Below are 20,444 nucleotides of genomic sequence, written 5' to 3'. Positions count from 1 at the left end.
TCTCTCTCTCTCTCTCTCTCTCTCTCTCTCTCTCTCTCTCTCTCTCTCTCTCTCTCTCTCTCTCTGACAGCAGAGGCCTGGACGCAAAGCCGCTACTTAGCAAATAAGCGAGAGGTGGTGGAAGCCGCAGTAACAAGGCGCACATTTTGTTTTCCCCTTACTGTCTTCTTTGGTTGTTTTTCAGTTTCTTCCCTTTGGGATCATGTGTTGCTCCGAGTCCTGTAATCTGGCTTTTGTTTTCAAAAAGGTTCCACGGCGAAAATGGATTAGGGTCACTACTACGTTTTGAAAATACATTTTAAGAGGTTTCTGCTGTGTAAGTGACGGCGGTCGGCCTACAAGGACTGTGGAATCTGTCTCTTAATACCAGATCTCAGTGGGAGCAGGGCAATGGAAAAAAAGTAACTGTCAGGCTGAAACGGGAAAACAACCACCGAAACATTCACAACAGCAGTGTGTTGGGCGTGTGTGTGTGGCGAAAAAGGGGGGCAACATACGAAATGGATTTAGAAAAAAAAACAAATCAAACAATAATGTCGTGCGTAATATCGTACTTCCACTCAGCGTCGTATTAAAGTAGAGGGATCCCAGCCCTTCTGAGGGTCTCCTCGGAGCTCCCGCTCCCAGGGCCGAGTGGAGGCATGGGGAGTCAATATGTCAGTGTTTATGGATGCCCTGCGGAGCCGCACTGGGCTGTCAGGGGCCTATTCATGCTCTAATGGCCCCCTGAGGAGTCTGTCTCTGGGAGCTGAAAAGGGGCCCGGGAGGCCCCGTGGACGCCCCGTCGTGGAAGGTGAGCGTGCGCTGCTCATGGACGCTCCGCGCCTTCATCCACATGACAAGAGCCATAAAAGAGCATCGCCTTTTTTTTTTCTCTCTCTCTCTCTTTCTCGCTCTCTCTCCAACGCTTCTCCCTCTCTGTCATCTCCTCTTTCTCTTACCCACAAGCCCTCTGCCCCCCCCTCTCCCCCGATCCTTTATTTTCTCCCCACCTCTATGAAAGAAATCGGGGGGCTAATTGTTTGTTGTGAGAGCCAAAGATTATAGAACCTCCCATCTCTCTCTCTCTCTCTCTCTCTCTCTCTCTCTCTCTCTCTCTCCTATCCCTTTTCCTTTCTATCTTTTTTTTCTTTTCTCGCTCTCTCTTGTTTCCTCCAAAGAATGCCAGCCCATCTCTGGGACAAGGGGAGCGAGGTGATGGAGGTTTTCTTTTTGTGTGCGCCCGTCCTGTGTGAGCGGTACTCTGACATTGACAATGAGACAAGGTTGTGCATTTTGTGGCCGATGCAAAATGAGGATCCATGTGCGGTTTTAAGACAGAATCGTGCTGGTGTTTTGGGAAATATTTTTTAAAATGTAGGCCTACAATGATACTAGGTTGAATCCCGAATGCTAAACCTATTTCTCTAAGTTAACTATTAGTTTCGGACTCTTGCCCTTGGCCTTTGCCACCAGCAGGCGGTTGTAATTGAAACAAACGTAATCCGATGGAAATTCTGGTAAAAGGTGAAAGATAAATTATAATCTGATTTTATTTCAGATATGTAATCCATTTGAATAACTGTATTCAAATTCAATTTTGGCTAAATGTCAAATATTCCATTATTGAAGGTCACTGATGACGGATATCATCTTGTTACCATGACTATATCGGCTATAGCATGTCTATAATATTTTTCACTTGACTTGGCTGTATACACACACACCATTTGTTGCTTCATATGTGTGGTGACTTGACTTTCCATAACAATGTGTATGTTATGCAAAAAATGTTGCCCGTCCTAAAGTTTTGTTCTCGCTTTCACTTGAGGGGTTTGAGATTGTTTTTGTTGGTTGTCTCTTTAAAGCATTGTAGTTATCACCGTGGTCTATCTTGTATTCACACGCGGCTCTCCTATCTCAGATACATCCTTTAGCGGAGCGCTTTGAATCCCGTGGCCCCCTTTAACTTGGCAACCCCTTTGGGATACACAGGCGAGTGCATTCAACAGAGATGCCTGCTCCATTCTCCCCAAAATGCAAATGAGGAAGTTGTTAGTTATTTGATGTCCCCCCCCACCCCCCCCCCCCCCCCCCCCCCCCCCCCGCCCCTCCTTAGACCCCCATCTTCCCGCCCACAACCCCCAGCTCCCCACCCACCCGCTCTCTCCCTCTGTGAAGCATCCCTCCACTCCAGCGCTGGTTGCTTCAATCACAGCCAGCCAGTCCCGGGGACAGTGCAGGCTGTTTAAATGCAGGCCTGGAGCAGGGGGTGCGCAGCGCGGAGACAGATGCATGTCACAGATAGCAGATCCCATCTCCGGCGGATGGCTCTTATCACGGAGGGCCCTGTTTGCATAATTAGGCCCCTTTTGATATTCACCCCCTCTGAGTGACAAAAAGTATAATTGCAATATTGGCGACAACAAAAGGGTGGCACAAATATAAACAAGCAAACATAAATAGGGAGGAAAAGAAGACGCGGTGTTATTTTTGTCCCGTGGTGCGGAGGGCGGGTGTCGGTGTGTGTGTGCGCGCGTGTGTGTGTGTGTGTGTGTGTGTGTGTGTGTGTGTTGGGTTGGGAAACAGTTTTGTACTAAATCTGCTGTCAGTCACAGTCAACTGGTGTGAGTTGGTGCTTAGCGGCTGGTCCCGGCTAGAGTTGGAGTCTGAGGCTTGATTGTAATTATGCTGGAACTAATATGCTTTTCAAAATGAGCCATTATGAGCTAATGCTGCAGTGCCAAAGCCCTGTCTGTTTTTGTCTTTCTGTCTCGCGTTGTTTGCAAAGGTGTGCATGATATCAAGGCCATATGGGTTAGGATAGGAAAATCAGCCCGTTTTGGTGTGTGTGTGTGTGTCTGTGTCTGTGTCTGTGTGTGTGTGTGTGTGTGTGTGTGTGTTGGATGTTGTTAAGTAACAGGTAAGCTAAGCGATTAAGGGTACACAATCAACCTCCTATTCACACACACACACACACGCACAGACATAAACACACACGCACACACATAGACACACACATACAATCTCACAAACAAACACAGAGGCTTCTTGATTTCCATGCTTCTCCATGCTACTGTGTTTCAATGTATATATAGGAGTTTCATTTCCAAGATAGGCATGTATATTGGGTTTCCTGTATGATCACAATACATCCCAATCAGGTGTTGGCATTACGTACAGGTTAGTGTATGAATGCAGCTGCAATGGCAATCACTGTAATGAATTGGCAGCCTAACAACAAATCCTGCATGCATGAAGGAGGTACAGAGGAAGAAATGGCATGTAAACAGGTTGCCCGTGTCAGATGCTCTCTAAACGCTGTTATTCGAGTGGACAGCTTCAGTGTGTTTGGGTGTAAGGAAGGAGGGTTTCTCCAGGGAGGGAGCGGGGGTGTGGGTGGTGGTGGTGGTGGTGGTGGTCTGGGGAGTCGAGGGGCTCTGTGAGGGAGAACCCAGGGGCAGGAGGAGGAGGAGGAGAGGGAGGAGGCTCTGGGGATGGGGATGGGGGCAGTCTGAAGAGCATGGTGATGAGTATTCCATCCGCGTCTCATCCGGGGGCACCAGACTCTCACCAGGTTCACTAGAGGACCAACAGCGGCACGAGTAGAGCTTTATTTTGGTGGTTTTTGTTTTTAAACCTAAACACTAACCTTTCAGACTGACAGTCCACATCCTCTTAAACCCATACATTGGTTTTGTGTTGAGGGTATGGACTAAATAAAAGCTAGTTAAACTGTGTATACCACACCTGCAAGCATACACAAAATAAAGAAGCAACGCCATCCTCTTTTATTGAGATGCCGCTAAGGGGGTTGTTTTTAAGACTTTTATTTTGGTACACGCACTTCATATAAATAACACATCGACAAATAAAATAGTTTTCCCCCCAAAGATACATTTAACCCAGGCTGTATACATTATTCAGACCCTTCCCGAGCAGACGATTGGCATACCTGATTAATTTCTAATTACACAGGCGGTGGTTTTAAATCAATATGAAGGAGAAGAGAGAGAGCCCCCGGTGAAGCAGACAAGGTGGTAATCACCCCCGCTGGACCAGCCCTCATTATACTCTAACAGGAAGATAAGTGAGGAGATGAGGCACAAGTGCTTTATCAATACCGCCTGAACCTTTGCTAGGCATTACAAAATACAAGGTATTATTAAAGGTGTTATGACTCCGGAGCTTATTATTTGCCCGTTCATTGAGAGGTGAAGACCCATTGTCTGAATCACCCTCTCCCACAGGGGCTTGTGTCTGCAGGTTGATAGGCTATTACCTCTCTTTGTTTTTGTCTTTTGTTCGGCAGCACTGACAGATGTCTCAGGAAATAACAAGGCTTCATTAAGTTAATGATTGTCCTTAAGCTAACACCCTGAGAAACAAACGTGAACATGAACGTGTTCTTAATGACCTGGATGAGTCTGGGCTTTGCGTTCACACCGGCTTTCTGCACTGCCACCAGTCCCATGGATCCCCCTGAGTCTCGGCAACAGTAACCACCCCACGTAACACCAAAATCAATTCATTGTCAACAACTCTAGTGGGCAATCCCAGGGCATCCTGATTATACGGCATCTCGTCCGCATATAGACGAGTGTTGAATCTCTGAGTCCCCCGTCGACCAGCAGTGCTTTTTGTTTCACACGGCTCCGCTTCCTCTACACGCACGGCTGTTGACCTTCGACGCCGAGCGTGCTTTCGGAGCGTCCTTGGCGGCGGCAGAGCAGACGCTCTCGGTTGCGCGGCATATGGCGCATGCATGGCTTGGCAGCGAACGACAGACAACAAGCAACAGCAAACACATCCCAGTGTCTGGGGCGCGCTCCACGTAATGAGCTAATGATTAGTCATTGACGGCTAATGCTAATGTTGACACAGAGCTGGAACGGACACAGAATATAAGTGAATTTGACACTAAACGGTCTCTGACAACGTAGTGAGATACAGGGCCGTGCACGTGTACTCTTCAATGCCCCGTTTTCCAAATAAGTGTGAAGGAAACTCGAGGAAAGGAAAATTATTTGAGGAGAATTCTTTGGTGTCAGACCCCCCCCCACACTCCACAGAGTCTGTGTCCTCCCCCCAAGCCCCCCTACCCACTAGAACACAGGGGTGACTTTGGAAAGTGATCTGTAGACCGCTGGGCTGATCTCAAGTGTTGTCATGGCGAGTTACCGAGCAAATGGATACACACATTGCTGAAGAAGGAAAAAAAAAAGAAGTGGGAAAAAGAAAACCAACAAGGGATATATATGTGTGGGATATGTGTACATATACCCCAACTTTGTATGTTCAAGGGTGTCTCCGCCTCTGTGGAGCCCTGTTTCAAGAATCAATCTTTATTAAAACGGATAAGACTGAAGAATTGATTTAATGAATGCGGCCTCATGTCCTGCGGCCCCATGTAATCCGCAGAGAATCATTGAGCGGGAGCTCGGGGGGACAAAAAGATGTTCGCAGAAGAATCATGGAGTGGCCCGTAATGATAGTCTCCATATAATCCCATAATTCCTTGTTTAATTAAACTCCAGAGCTGGCCTTGAGACGTAGCCAGTTCTGTTGCTCTTTTGTTCTCACAGTTGTTATTTTGAAGGCTGTTTTTGCTTGTTTCTTTATTTATTTGATTTGTCTGAGGATCATGTCGGCCCATTTAAACAGACGTGAACCCAGTTAAAAACCAGGAATGATGAATGAATGCGGTGCGTTTCCTCTGCGAGTCATGGTGATGACCGATGTCATGTTTTCAGTGTTTTGTGAATTTGTTTTGAACAGCGATGGCCTCCAATTCTAGCGAGAATCGCTAGAATTGGATAAAACTCGCTTCGCTACGTCTCCAGTATCCAGTGCCTTTTATTTGCTCTACACCCACTCATTCTGGACGGTGCGTGATGCAATCCAACTAGGCCCGGGGCAACGCTGGCACGTCACAATGCCTTGTCAATGTCTCAATGAGGAAATTATGAAAGATACACATTTTGTGACATGGAATGAAAAGGGGCTCGCTCTGCATCAATAGACGTGCAGAGGAGTTGAAAAATGATGCAATTTTCTGTTCAAAAAACCACTTCTAATGGTAATGTGTGATGGAAACATGGTATAGTCACCGACGTCAGACGTTTCCCTGTCGGGGCCTGGGATTGTACCCTCTTTGTGCTCCGACATCTATGTTCCCCCAGCGGGGAAAGAAAAACGCAGCTTAGTCAAATGCCTTTTCAAAAGTAAACGTAGAAGATGTGTTCTAATTCGTCTAATGACGCGGCGAACGCACGGAGGGGACCGGGAGCACGGTGTTGGCCCGGTGATAGCATGTGTGTGTGTGTCTGTGTTGTGCTGTTGTTGTGTACTTCTTCTGGCGTGCGCGGACCGGGTCGCCCTGGGCCAGTCAGAGAGAATAGTATAGTCAGAGTAGCAGCAAGGTGGCCGGGGCAGATTAACACCCCGCCCCCCAACCCCGTCCTTCTATCCTCTCCACATTCGGTGCCTCAAGCCCTCTGCCTTGCACAGCCCCTCGACCCACCCACCCGTCCTCACACACACACACACACACACACACACACACACACACACACACACACACACACCACTCACAGGCAGGCTTGTGTGTCAGAGCTCTTCTATATAGTATAAATATCCACAGATTAAGATAATATTTATTCTGCGGCGCTTTTGAGAAGAGGATCCACTGTCACTTGAATCCTCTCTTCGGCACCTATCCCCTCCATCACCCCTCCCCCCTCCCCCCTCCCCCTCGCTCTCTTAGAGGTGGCTGGCAGGCGCCGTGGCAACCAAAGAGGTTTGTGTCACCTCCGATGAAGTGGCCTTTGAAGCATTCCCTGCTTTTCTTGATAGGAAAAAGGAAATATTTAGCTTCGAATAAATGTGCACATTTATTCACACGGATGCATGCATCTGCAAAATGAAGTACTATGGTGAAGGACGGCACTCATAAACCTCGCTTATTCTCTCTCTCTCTCTCTCTCGCCCTCCTCCTCATCCTTATCCTCCAGGCAACCGCACAGACGAGGGATCGGACGTGGACTCGGAGCCAGACCTGCCCCTAAAGAGGAAGCAGCGCCGAAGCCGCACCACCTTCACGGCGGAGCAGCTGGAGGAGCTGGAGAAGGCCTTCGAGAGGACCCACTACCCCGACATCTACACCCGCGAGGAGCTGGCCCAGAGGACCAAGCTGACGGAGGCCCGCGTACAGGTAAACACGCACATGCATGCACTCAGGCACCCACACGCAGATATGCGGGTACGCGAATGTGAAAGTACACAAACATGTATCCGTACACGTGTCCATATGCGTACAGTTGACAAAGAAGAGTGTTGAAACCATAAATTAGCCTGTGTAACAGACATTTACAATGTTGTGAATTTTGCACCCAGAGGCACTTTCACGGTTCAAAATAACGGATTTCTAAAAGAGTAAGAGTAGCAGGAAGGTATGCCTGCCCTCTACCCGCCTGTGTTTTACAACAGGATTTGTAACCTGCTTGCTCAAACCCATGTCACTGAATGGGAAACTGGCCGATCTTCACCCAATGCTAAAGAGTCCCTCACGCTAAAGAGGTCAGTGCTGACCCTCAGTCTGCTGCCCGGCCCCGCCAGAGGGTCCGTGACGGGGCCCCGCTCCAGCCCTCACACCTCTGGACCCCGGGGCCTGCCTGGGAACATGGCCGCCATGTGCTCATGTGTACAATAGAGTTATAGCGACAGCTGTTTTAGAGAATCGGAGGAGAGAGGGGGCGAGCGAGAGAAATAGAGAGAGGGGGAATCAAAGGGGGAGAGGGAGAGAGAGGGAGCGAGGAAGAGAGAGGGAGAGATACAGAGACTGCATTCCTGATGGATTTCTCATTCCGGCACTTGGCCCGGGATCTCATCCCATCACTTTCAACCTCGCCGCTGCTTGTAAAAACCCCAGTCCACATATCACACGGGGTCCCTCCTGCTCTCCTGGGATGCCCCCCCACCCACCCACCCCTCCGTCTCCCGACAACAACATTAATCAATCAGAGGGTCCAGGGCCTGCCGGGGCACCCCTCTCCCCTTACCGCCGTTCAGTTCACACTCTCTCTGAACCTTGGCGCTGCGCGGCGGCCCGTGTGCTAGCAGCTCATCACAGGGCTCAAACATGCGCTCGGGTTAACGGTTTCCACACATGTCTCCCTCCGTCTTAACATCATCCCCTCGAACCCCCCCCCCCCCCGCCCTGCCCAGTCTCCCAGCTCCCACCCCGACAGACTAAGATGTATGGGTGAGTCGTTACTCCTTTAGTTCAAGGGATAGGAAAATGATATGGGACTTATTAAGATTTACTTTTACAAATCATTGAATCGGACGTTTATTGATGTGCGTTTAAATCGAAGAAGACTAAACTAAAGTGTTTAGCAATTTTGTAATTATTTAATCAAGTTCACTTGTTGTCCTAGTCCAATACATGTAAAATGATAAGAAGATATGATCGGATAAATGGAGAAATACAGTAGACAACAGCTCTCTCCCTAACTGGGAAAGACAAGATACATCTGGGTTACAAGGAAACCGCAAACACTTGTAGCAGACATGTGTAGAACAAATGGTGATTCTTTGGTCCATAAGAAAAACGTGCTTTGCCTGAAAAGCATTCATTGTGGTATATATCGTTATACCGTGTGTGGCGTTAGCTTTACATGTGAATTCATGACAATTATCAAATATACTAATTAAAAAAAGAAGTACCTACACAAGGCTACCCTCAATGCATGATAATCAAGCTAAATGATGTCATGTGAAAAACTGAAGGTATTCCAGTCGAGCCTATAATTGTAATGCTGTTTTCCTCATCTTCCTAATCTAATTCGAAAAAGCTTTGAAACCATCCAAAGGTCAACTCAAACTTAATTTTCCAAGAAGGTCACAGAAGGAAAGGCCCCCGGTTAACCTAAGTAAATAACAGGCGTCGGCCCCCAAGGCAGGCCCTGGGAGCCGGGGGGGTGGTGTTTGAACAGTGGATCAGAGACTAGTGGAATTATTCAACCAGCCGTCCTGTTTTATATTGTTCCGAGTTTACTTTGGTTGCACATTTCCCTTTCTCAACGTTATCGTCATTTCTCCAACTGGATCTTTTTGATTGCAAGTAAGCATGTCCCAGTAGTTTTGTTGCATTGAGTTTCAATCTCCACCTCGGGAGTGCACAGTGTGTACATAAATAGATGCTATAAAATAAGATGTGTGTGTGTGTGTGTGTGTGTGTTTGTGTGCGTGCGTGCTTGCAACAACATGCGTGCGCATGCAGGCGTGCGTGTGTGTGTTGTCCACCACCTGGGCTCAAGTGGCCCCATTACAGCCCAACAGAACGGACCCTTTGGCCTGAGAGCAGAGCCGGCTCCACCACAGCTGCCATGACGCATCCTCCAGATGTGTGTCAGGGGGCTCAGGGTTTAGAGGGAAAGTGTCGGCGGGGGGCCGCCGGAGGTGTCTCATACACTTGAACTGTCAGTTGAATTTTCACTGTGGTAATGGCTCGCTGTTTTCCATTTATTTTAACATGGTGTAAATCTGTTAAGCAGCCCTTTTTCTAGCCCTCCCTCCCTAAAACCGATTGTGCATTTTTCTCTTGCGCCAGAGATGGCACATGTGGTGTGAAGAGCATAGAGTTGTGAGGAGATGTAAGCTGCTGTGCTTAAAGTCTTTGCTGTGTGAGGCAGTGTGTTGAGTGTGTGTTTTGGTTTCGCCGCTGACTCATAACCTAAGCCCCCCGCTTCATAAACAAACCACATATCTTCTGCCCCTGCATGCCACGTTAAAGGGCTCTCACCATCCATCTTCATCAGACCCCCGTCGCTAAGATCACACACACACACACACACACACACACACACACACACACACACACACACACACACACACACACACACACACACACACACACACACACACACATACACACACACACACACACACACACTTCTGCTGCTAGTAACAGCCCTGCGATGGTTTTATCACTCTGGCTGACAAATTGTGGCTCACAATCCATATCTCTCAGTACTTGACCCAAGGCAGGTTCAATGAATGCCAGTGTGTCTGTGTGTATGTGTGTGTGTATGTACAATGTGTGTGTGTGTGTGTGTGTGTGTTTACTTTGAAACACTACTGCAAACTGTTTGCATTCCTCTCTGTGCCTGGGGGAGGTTGCTAATCAAAGTCTCCAAAGGTAGACATGAGGAACTATTCCCACTGACCGGTGCTGCTCGCACAGTAAAAAAGTGAATTACATTCATTCTCATTCTTGTGGAAGTTTTTAGGACGGCTTGGCTTCCTCGGCTGAGGTTTCCCCCCCCCCCCAGCACGCGGCTGGCTCGTGTACTGAACCCCACGCGTAGATTCCCTTTCATTAGCAGTAACCATTCTCCATGCAGCCATTATGTGAGGAGGAATCTAATAAGGTGTATGTGTTGGTATTTATGAGGTGTGAAAATCAATTCAGAGTTTTCAGCTTTATTGGCGGCTCGCGCCGGTCAGTTGATGAATGTCGTGTGCCTTCGCTCTCCATTGCTGTGTGGAACGGCTTGTGTGCCGCACAGGGGCTAACTGTTAACCGCTGTAGCTTTAAACATTTTTACGTTCTTTCCTTCTCTTATTTGCAGATTAGTCGTTTTTTGTTTCAGAGGTTATATCTCCCTCATCGTTTGTGATGTGATTTACAAATCACAAAGGATTAGGGAGATACAGTGTGTGTTGAAGTGTGGTTAGTAAACAATCCAATCAAGGTTGAATGCAATGAAAGACAATGCAAATATTGGCTGCCGACGACAACACAGACTCCACTTATTATGAGCCAATATGGAATTTCTTGATTGTTTTACCAAACGTCTTAAGTACCGGCGGCGGGAGAAAGAGAGAGAGAGAAGGCACAATGGAGCCGAGCGGTGACAACCAAACCCAACAGGCACAAACTGTATTCCCGGCAGTACGCTTTTATAAAGGAATAAATAGGATTTATGTAGATTGTAGGGGAGAAATTGTTGCAATGCATCCCTATGAATGTTCGAACAGTTTCTTATTATTAGAATTTAAATGACTTTGGTACAGTGCCTCTGTACTGCTGATACTTATCAAGCTAATCCCACTCTCCTCTCACATTTACACTCCTAGCTAGTTTAATTAGCATAGTGGCAGTCTGGAAGGCAAGCAGAGGGGGAGAGGGAGAGAGGGAGGGAAATAGAGAGAGTGAGAATGGGGTTACCGGAGAGAAAATGAAAGCGAGGGGAATATTGCATGGTTTGAGACTGAGGAGGATTTGTATGTTGAAGCCGGTTGCATCACTGTTGTGTGTGTTTTTGTGGATAGGAAGTCAACAGCGCATTCTGTTTTGTCTTTCATTTTTGTCTCTCGGCATTCATGCATAGAACGAAGAATATTGGCTTCGGAAAAGCGCCACATTTTCACTACTCTTTGCAAAAATAATTTATGAGGCAGACGCTGAAACAATGCAAGCGCTCCGGTTGTAGTAAAAAGAACACACATTGAAAGGTTTATTTGAATGGCCTTTCAACGCCTGGAAATGCATGAAAACGTAGTTATTGCGTTATCGTTGATTGATCATAAGAATAACGTAGAGCGCTGCTGGATGGCTTGGGATGAGTTGCTCTTTGTGAGGACGAGTTGTCCTCCAGCCACAGCTAAACAGAAATAGGAAAATGCTGTCAAGGCTTTGAATGTCACGCTTTTTGAGGACCTGATGTGCGTTCTTCGCCTTGGAATCCCGGTTGGAGGCAACCGGATCCACAAATGTCCTCCAAGACTGCTGTCTGCCTCTCGCCCACAGTGACTCAACTGCTGAAATACTTTGGTATTTCTGGTTCACTCTTGGTCAGCCAGACGGGCTGAGCTATTCTTGATGCCAACGCCGTACAACAAAGCAAAGCTCTAGAATTTCTGACTTCTCCCCCGAAAAAGTTTCAGACTTGGAGGATACCAACCAAGGGAGCTGGATAAGACTCAACCTAAAAATAAATAAAAATCTACTCGCCCACAGAAAACCAAACCCTGGTGAGTACCAGAGGTCCCTTCATGGCAACCCTTGTAGCTCGATAGGGAGACATGGGGAAGCACTGAGGCTCTCCTGTACTGCTCAGAGTTAAAGCCGATTGGGGAGGGAGGGAGAGAGAGAGAGAGAGAGAGAGAGAGAGAGAGAGAGAGAGAGAGAGGAGCACAATCTGCGGTCCAAGGTGACTTTGTGATCAGGTTCCAGCCCAGCTTCAAATCCCCAGCTTCAGGCTGTCTCTCTTTGTGTGATACAAAAAATGTTGGGGGTGTGGGTTCTGTATGAGTGTGTGTGCGTGTGTGTCTGTGTCTGTGTGTGTGCGTGTGTGTGTGTATGTGTGTGCATGTGCGTCCCTGTATGTGGCGAAAGCCTGTGATGTTTCTGAAGTAAGCGAGTCCTTCCCTGGAAGTCAGTGACACATTACCTCCTTTGACCCAGTGCTGCTGAATTGACCCATCGGCTGGTTGAGTTCAATTGGGAAAAAGCCTTCAGTAACTTTGGCTCAGTGTACACATAGTCTGAGAGTAAATTCATATAAGCAGGCAGTCTCTGCAGATCCCCCAATTTAAGGAGGATGGATGGCAACTACACGGCTGTTTAGATGGAAGTGGTTATGAAGGAGGCACAGGAACAACCAGTCATTCCTAACCATTAAGAACCAACTATACTTTATGTTACCCTAATGGACCACATTATCACACAAATGTTCAGACTGAGGGCACCTTTTGATTTGCAATGGTGGAGACATTGTTGAGTTCTGTTCCTATGCATGTGCTATGTGTGCCCGTTCAAACTGCGAGGGGGACAGGCACAGCTAACTCCCATGTACGCAAACCGCCAGCGAGACTTTCACGAGACTCGATTGAAAGAAATCACAAAAAGGGCAAAATGGTGGAATGGAAAGACGGAGAAGTCAGAGCAGCGTCTAACGGTTTTGTGTTGGGCGCTGATGGAACACCTCCTCGCTAAGCCCGGACGACAAAAGAGGGAAAGGAAGTTGAAGTGAACATAAAAGTGGGGTGAAGCGAGTGGAAGAGGTTCAGAGGTCGGAGGTGAAGTGGCACCGCTGAAGGGGGAGGGGTAGAGTGTGTGGAAGGGAAGGAGTGTACGCCCATCCCCGCCCACCACCCCAACTCCCTCCCGGGGTCTGGGCAGCTGTTTGTCTGGCCCGGTTGGAGCTTAGATCAGACCCCAGCACCACGCTTCACTACATCCCAATGGCACCAGATTCAACAGGGGACACCCGCAACCACTTTGTCTCGGAAATACTCAGCCGTACAATTCCAACGGGGAATTGTTTTGAATCGATTGGAGGGCTATGGAGATGATGACTCCCCCCCCCCCCCCGTGCCCGCCCATTGGTTTTCAAGGCGAACAACAAAACTTTTTCACCATTTCTCAGTTAGAGACTATTGTAAAGCTATTTCTTCACGGTGGACCACCGTTTTTGTCTATGGACTAAACTCAGTCTGTATCTTAGTGGCACAGAGGTGCGCATAGAGGGAAAACTGGTTGAAATAGAGATCTCGGTTTAGTTTGGATCCCCTTGTAGGCCCATAGGAGTTTATGTGTATGTTTGTGTGCAGAGAGAGAAGCCGGCTCCAATAGCAGCGAGCGTGTCTCAGTCTAAGTCCCCTTGAAAGTCTCCCCCTTTTTTAAGAGCTGTTTAAGAAGGGACGCCCCCTCTTTGTGTCCAGTGTTCTCTGTGGCGTATGGAAGGGCCTTTGTCCCTCTGCTTTCATGTGCCCACACAATGGCTGGGGCCGTTTGAAACACAACAGTAGATGAACTGCACTGACAGTGTATTAAACTCTGATGAATTGCCTGTGCGAGGCATAGATCAATGTCCTTCAACCCCTTAGCACACAGTGGGCCTGGGCCTTGTCTTGGTTAAATGGAACAGGTTGCTGGCTGGATGGCCGGCCTTTTGAGAAAGGCCTGATTATATTCATGTTTTGTTGAGGCAGAAGCCTTTTTAAAATGTGTAAATCACGGTGGGGCTGAAATGGGGTGCCTATTTCGTCTCTTCCATTCAGGGGGTTGACATTGTGCGTCTGTCTGCAGTTTGATGTAGATATGTGATACTTTTCATGTGGGTCCAAGTGAGCAGCTATCTATGGGGGTTTCTGCATGAGCATTTGATCAAAACACGCTGCTAGAATGTTTATCCCAATGTACTTTGGAAAACTCTTTCCTCTTTATTCTCGGTAAAAATATATTTTTTAAACAACCGATAGCCGTGGCTACAAAACCCCGTACAAAACCAGTGTCCTAGCGTGTAAACGTATACTGAAAGAGGAGTAGGCGACACTCTCGGTCCCCAGGAGCGTCCCACAGGTTTCACAAACATACTTGAGATGTCTGGTTGCCAAAAGGCTGGCGGTCTACCTTTGACCCCTTAATGACTTCTCCCCCTCTGAAGGGGGGCTTAGGGCGCCCTGTTTACACAGATCACAGCCCCGGCCACTTAAGAAGAACAACAGGGCTGCTCCGCCAAGCCCAGAGGGACTCTCCCAGAGGGACCGGCCTCTGCAGCCGCCCCACGGCCAGCCTCACCCACCTTGAGATTAATCACAGGTGGCAGGGAGAGGTCTCGAGACACCCACTGACTTGGAGAGAGGACGGGGTGGGGGGCTGAGTCTTGCATGCGGTGGTGGTGCATTGTGTAATGAGGCAGAGATGGCGTCGCTCTGATAAACGAAGGGGAAGGAATAAAAACTGAGAGGGGATTTCCTCTGCGACGTGCGAAGGAGGATTTATGGGTTATCTCCGAGGTCCTGTTAAAGGAGAGATGTTTCATCACCACAGGCTGTACATTGTGCTGTGATGTGATGTGTGTGTGTGTGTTCAGTTTGAACTGACACTCCTCTTTCCTCCCTAGGTGTGGTTCAGCAACAGGCGTGCCAGGTGGCGCAAGCAGGCGGGAGCCAATCAGCTTGCAGCATTCAACCACCTGCTCCCTGGAGGCTTCCCACCCACCGGAATGCCATCCCTCCCCACCTACCAGCTCCCGGAGTCCAGCTATCCCGGTAGCACATTGGCCCAGGGTGAATATCGAATGGGTAGCATAAAGAAGAAGTTAAGGGTTGGGGGAGGGGGGTCTTTACATCTTTCATTTCCTATGGGCAGTATGTCTTCTATATTTGTTGCGGATGTTAATTCAATTGAAGCATCATATACGAACCATGTGCCAGATAAAGGTTGCATACAGCTAGTCGTTATCTGTACAACAGGTTCTTTGTTGCCAAGCGCAAAGACATACATTCTCATTTAATTTATTTAACAACAGAGGGGGCATTTGTATTTCCTGCCAAAGATGGTGTGTGTGTGTGTGTGTGTGACTGTGTGTGTGTGTGATAGTATTTCATTAAGTGCCTCAGAATTGCACAGAATTAAGTAATAAATAAGCTAACTTTTCAAAAAAAAAAGAAAGAACTATTCTTAATATAGAAACATAGTGAGTCTGTGATTCCCCTGCTAACATTCCTTGGTTTTGTGTGTGTGTGTGTGTGTGTGTGGGTGTGGGTGTGTGTGTGTGTGTGTGTGTGTGTGTGCGTGACAGACGGCAGCAGTACGTTGCACAGACCCCAGCCCCTGCCGCCGTCCTCGATGCACCAGGGAGGTCTGTCCGCAGACAGCGGCTCCGCCTACGGCCTCTCGTCCAACCGCCACGGCTTCTCCAGCTACTCCGACACCTTCATGAGCCCCGCCGGCTCCGGGAACCACATGAACGCCGTGGGCAACGGCCTCTCCCCACAGGTGAGCCCCCAGTCCCTGTGTGGTGGGTTCACCGTGTGTTTGTGCTAGTGTGTCGAATATGTGAGTCCGTTCTGCTGTTTCTTCTTCTCCTCTCGTCTTGTCTCCTCCGCTCCTCTTCCTCACCACGAGTAAGTCTTCAACTGCAATTAAAATTCATCCAAACGTACGGCGGGGAAAAAAGCGGGGGGAAAAAACTGCCGGTGTGGGCTTTCAGTCGTTGCCTTTAAACCCCTGGATATAATCTGGCAACTCTAATTTGATACATTCATAAAACAATTGGATTAACATCAACAAATTAAAATTCATCTTGATACCACGGCAACTGCTCGCGCCGCACCAAACAGCCGGGCTGACTTGACTTTCCTGGGACATTGAAATCCTCGCACATCACAGTAGCAACACATGCACATGAAATAATTAGCTCAAGCTTATAGATGTAGCCCCTTAATCTCCTTGAAGTAATTGTCTGCAGCTGGAAGATTTCATTACTCTGTGAATTTCCTTCGTCTCTCGTTCTCTCTCTCTCTCTCTCTGTTTTCTCTCTCTCTCTCTGTTCTCTCTCTCTCTCTCTCTCTCTCTCTCTCTCTCTCTCTCTCTCTCTCTCTCTCTCTCTCCCCCCCACCCCCCTTTGTGGGCTATGGCGCTGGCACCCTGCTAGAAGCAGGACACTAGGCCCGGTACTTGGGTTTAGTGTATGCTAGACATCTGTTCTGTCCTCGGTTCCCCCTGTGGGGTCATGTATGATACCTGCTCCGCTTCCTCTTCCTCTGTGACCTATAGGGATTGCACATCAGCAGCGGCAGCAGCAGCATTACCCTCCCTGTAATTAGATTCCATGTTTTTCTATTAATTGCAGTTTAGAATATAGCGCCGCCCCTTAATGCCTGCCGTGTCTCCTCCTGTCACAGAAAATGCAATTTCTTCAACATTCTCAGTGCGGCGTTAGCTGCCTGTTCAGGTTTGCGCGTGGTCTCTCTCTCTTTTGGCGAAAAAATCTGGCGGGTTCCGCGTTATCCTCTTTGGGAACCGCCATTAATGAGCGTTTAAAATGCGACTCCATGGTAAGGGTTGAGTCTTAAGTAGCACAGAAAGCAAAATGATTTGTGTTGATGCAAATCGTATGTGCGGTGTGAATTATACACAATTACCCATCAATACTGGCCAGTCTTGCCCAGCCTCACCAACATCATGTGGTTAACAGGCAGAAAATAAGATTGAAATGGTGTGTAAAGAGTTGAAAATGAATTTCAATGCCGCATTTGTCCACAATTACCCCCTCGTTCACACGTGTTATATTGGGAGGGTTTTCTCACCCCCTCCCAGTTCCTTCAAATATTTCTCAAAGCAGATTGAAAACATTCTTGGTATTACCCTCTTTCTTCAGAGAAGAAAGAATTAAGGATTTTGTGACATAAAAGAGATTTCCTCTCCCGCTGAAGCTGCGGAGGATAACATGGAGTCTCACAGTGTGTTTGATTGTTATTGGTGGTGCAGGGGCTTTAGCCGCTAATGCTCTCACTGCTAACCTGCGAGGAAACACACACAGGGAACATGCACTCCATTATTATTATCATCATTACTATTATTAATGGCTGTCCTTAATACTATTTATCCTTACTGCCTGCTCTGCCTCCCCAAGGTAGGATATCAGGCTTGTGTCTAGAGGATAAATAAATACTTTTTGTGCACAAGGCATAGGCCTATGACTTCTAGCATATAATAATTATTGTGTTCATTTTATTGTTTTGCTCACTTACACCTTTACAAATATATATTTTTTTAACACGTTGAGCTTAATATTGATAAATATATTTTACAGAAATAATACAATTCTTTATAATAATTATTACTATAAGTGTAATTTTTGGTTTATTTTTTGTGTCTACGTATATAATTTAACACAGTACTTTGGATGCAGCTAAGGAATGTAAATATGTTTACTTGGCTCAGATTGCTATGCCATGTGGCATTCCAACCACTTCATGGAGATAAATGTCCTCTCTGACAGTGGAGCAGGAGTTCAATCTTTTTCTTAGATCCCTGCTGTGCAGCCACTCACACACTCTCTCTCCCTCCCTCCCTCCCTCTTTCTCTCTCTCTCTCTCTCTCTCTCTCTCTCTCTCTCTTTCTCTCCCTCTTCCTCTCCTCCTTCCTCATACCAATACCAAAGCACTTAAAAATAATAAATGTACACCATATACAAATACCTTCACCCTCTCGAACCCGGTGCTTTGCACACTGTTAAACAAATGTTTCCGTCAGCTCAGGGATTATGCCTACCCAGGGTGGGAAAAATGTTGTTGATATGTGCTACCTTGCAAAGATATATGTATAAATATATATATATATATATATATATATATATATATATATATATATATATATATATATATATATATAAATAAAATGTATTTTGACACTCCGGTGTAATGGAAAAAGCAATAGAAAGACACTCTTCATCGAGATGGAAATGAGAATTTCATATTGTACACGTCTGTTTGGAGGAGATATGCTTGTGCATCAATACTGTGCGTGTGTGTGTGTGTGTGTGGTGTGTTTGCGTGTGTATGTGCATGTGTGCGTGCGTGTGTGTGTTTTTGTGGTCTATTTTCTGTTTAGTCTGGCATTGATGGCCTAGTGCTAACTGGTAAAGATTGACAAAAAAAGTGCTGTGATTCCCAGTAAATAGGCTGTGGTGGCACGGTGCCAAGTCCTGTAATGGAATCCTGCAGCGTTCGGCGTTCCCGACAGGTGCTCCCGTCCGTCCCAATCCCATAACCTATCCCGACGGCACACATTTTCCCATTACTGCCAGGGGAAAGCTATCCACCGCTTGTTGCTGTGCTGGGATGTCTGTTCGGCTGGCTTCTGTAAAAAGAGGTTTTGAAAAAAAGACAGGAGGGGAATGGAGGTGAAGCTATGCCTGGCTGGAAGGATGCAATGAGCGCAGGAATGGGTTTTTGTTGTTGTCGTTGTTATAGGGTGAATAGGGTGTACGGTCTAGTTAAGGTCAAATCAAGGAGGGTGGCGAGGTAGGACAGACACTTTTCCATCCTTCTCAACTAATGAGTCACAAGTCACAGATTCAAGCTGCACACTGCATGTTTTTTCCCCAATATTATTATTTAGTATACTATAAAATATCTATTTTTAATACTGATCTTTTAAATATCTACGTTGCCGCCGCTGAATAGTATTTTATGTGTGATAGAAAAGAGAATAGACGAGTCTATTCGTCATGGAGGGACAGTTTGTCTATCCATGAGTCTGACGTCATGGAGGGACAGTTTTCCTCTAGTCTCCCCACTCAGGACGCTCTTGCTTCCGTCTTCAACAACAACAACAACAACCACCTTTTTCTGTATCCATCCTCCCTCTCAGGAAACGACTCTCAGTTCTCAGTGCTCCCCTAATAAGGGACGGCTAAGCACACTCAAGTGCCTTGCTAAGTTGTTCTTTGAAGCACTTTTTGCGGGTGTTTTGTGTGGTTTGGCACACTACGGGGCGCACCGCTTCATTACTGCATGACAGGAACACCTGCTGGGAGCGGAGGGGGAAAACAACTGCTCTTGAGGACCTGCCGGGACCGCCGGCTCTCAGCTTTACTGCGTCAACACAAAGAACCGCCACTGGTTCGGGAGATAAGTGGCAAACACAAGCTGTTGTTTTTGTGGGGAAATGTGTCTACTGGTTTACAAGAGGAGACCTTTTTCTCTGTGGCACGGTACAATATGGGAAGTAGGGCAGAGTTAATAGACACATTTGATGCTGAGGGCCCACAGTGGTGTGGTAGAGCAGAGCTGATATGGTTCTACTCGGTGATAGGGATCTATGTATTATATGGGGCTGACGCTATTGATATTGCAAACTGAACGATTTGACTGTTTGGGTTGCGGTGGGCTACAACTTTCAGAAATAATTTGAATTGTTTTATTTTGCTGTTTTATAATTGTTTTGTGTTTAGGAACGGTTTGTGTGTGTGTGTATGTGTATGTCAGTATCAGTGTCAGTGTGTGTGTATTTGAGGAGGGCCTCTGGGCTGTACGAGTGGGCTGGAGCCTTTACACCCCCACACAGACACACAGACACACACACACACACACACAAACGCACACACACAGACACAGACACACACACACACACAGAAACACATGCACACGTGCGCGCTGGTGTACGCGGGATCAGAGGAGCGCCGGCTCTCACCCCTCTGCCTGCCTTTGATCCGTGTCCCCGGGCCTGCCTGCCCGCGCGCCACGGCAACGGCAGCGGCAGCAGCGCACCACGCACACGCCGACGCTGCTGCCGCGCGCGCCAGCGACACCCCACAACTGTCTGAGCGAGATAAGCCAGGGGGACGCTCGGCAGCGCCGCCATACTGCCGCTCTCCATTAGCGGGCGCAGACGCTGCTTTAAAAACACCCTGAATACATTTAAGGATCCCGGGCCCAGTCGCTGCCAAAAGGAGAGAGAGAGAGAGAGAGAGGGGGGAGAGAGAGAGAGAGAGAGAGGGGGGGAGGGGAGAGGGGGAGAGAGAGGGGGGGGAGAGAGAGAGAGAGGGGGGGGGAGAGAGAGAAAGAGAGAGGGGGGGAGAGAGGGGGAGAGAGAGGGGGGGGGAGAGAGAGAGAGAGGAGGGGGGAGAGGAGAGAGAGAGAGAGAGAGAGAAAGAGAGAGA

At 47.7% G+C, this 20,444-nt stretch overlaps 1 protein-coding gene across 3 annotated transcripts in view; it reads left to right on the top strand.

Annotated features, from left to right (window-relative positions):
* Positions 1-20,444, top strand: part of pax7a (paired box 7a) — a gene marked incomplete at both ends in the record, with an annotated part of 43,289 nt that overhangs the window by 12,185 nt on the left and 10,660 nt on the right. For all 3 annotated transcript variants that reach the window (XM_079747861.1, XM_079747860.1, XM_079747859.1), the window contains 3 exons: positions 6,993-7,192; positions 14,895-15,060; positions 15,576-15,772. In XM_079747861.1, coding sequence (XP_079603987.1) covers positions 6,993-7,192; positions 14,895-15,060; positions 15,576-15,772 — 563 coding nt within the window. The remainder of the gene's footprint in view (positions 1-6,992; positions 7,193-14,894; positions 15,061-15,575; positions 15,773-20,444) is intronic.

The sequence above is a fragment of the Pollachius pollachius genome (genome assembly GCF_949987615.1).
Source record: "Pollachius pollachius genome assembly, chromosome: 12".
In the NCBI taxonomy this organism is placed as follows: Eukaryota; Metazoa; Chordata; class Actinopteri; order Gadiformes; family Gadidae; genus Pollachius; species Pollachius pollachius.
This window is presented reverse-complemented; position numbering and strand designations above follow the sequence as displayed.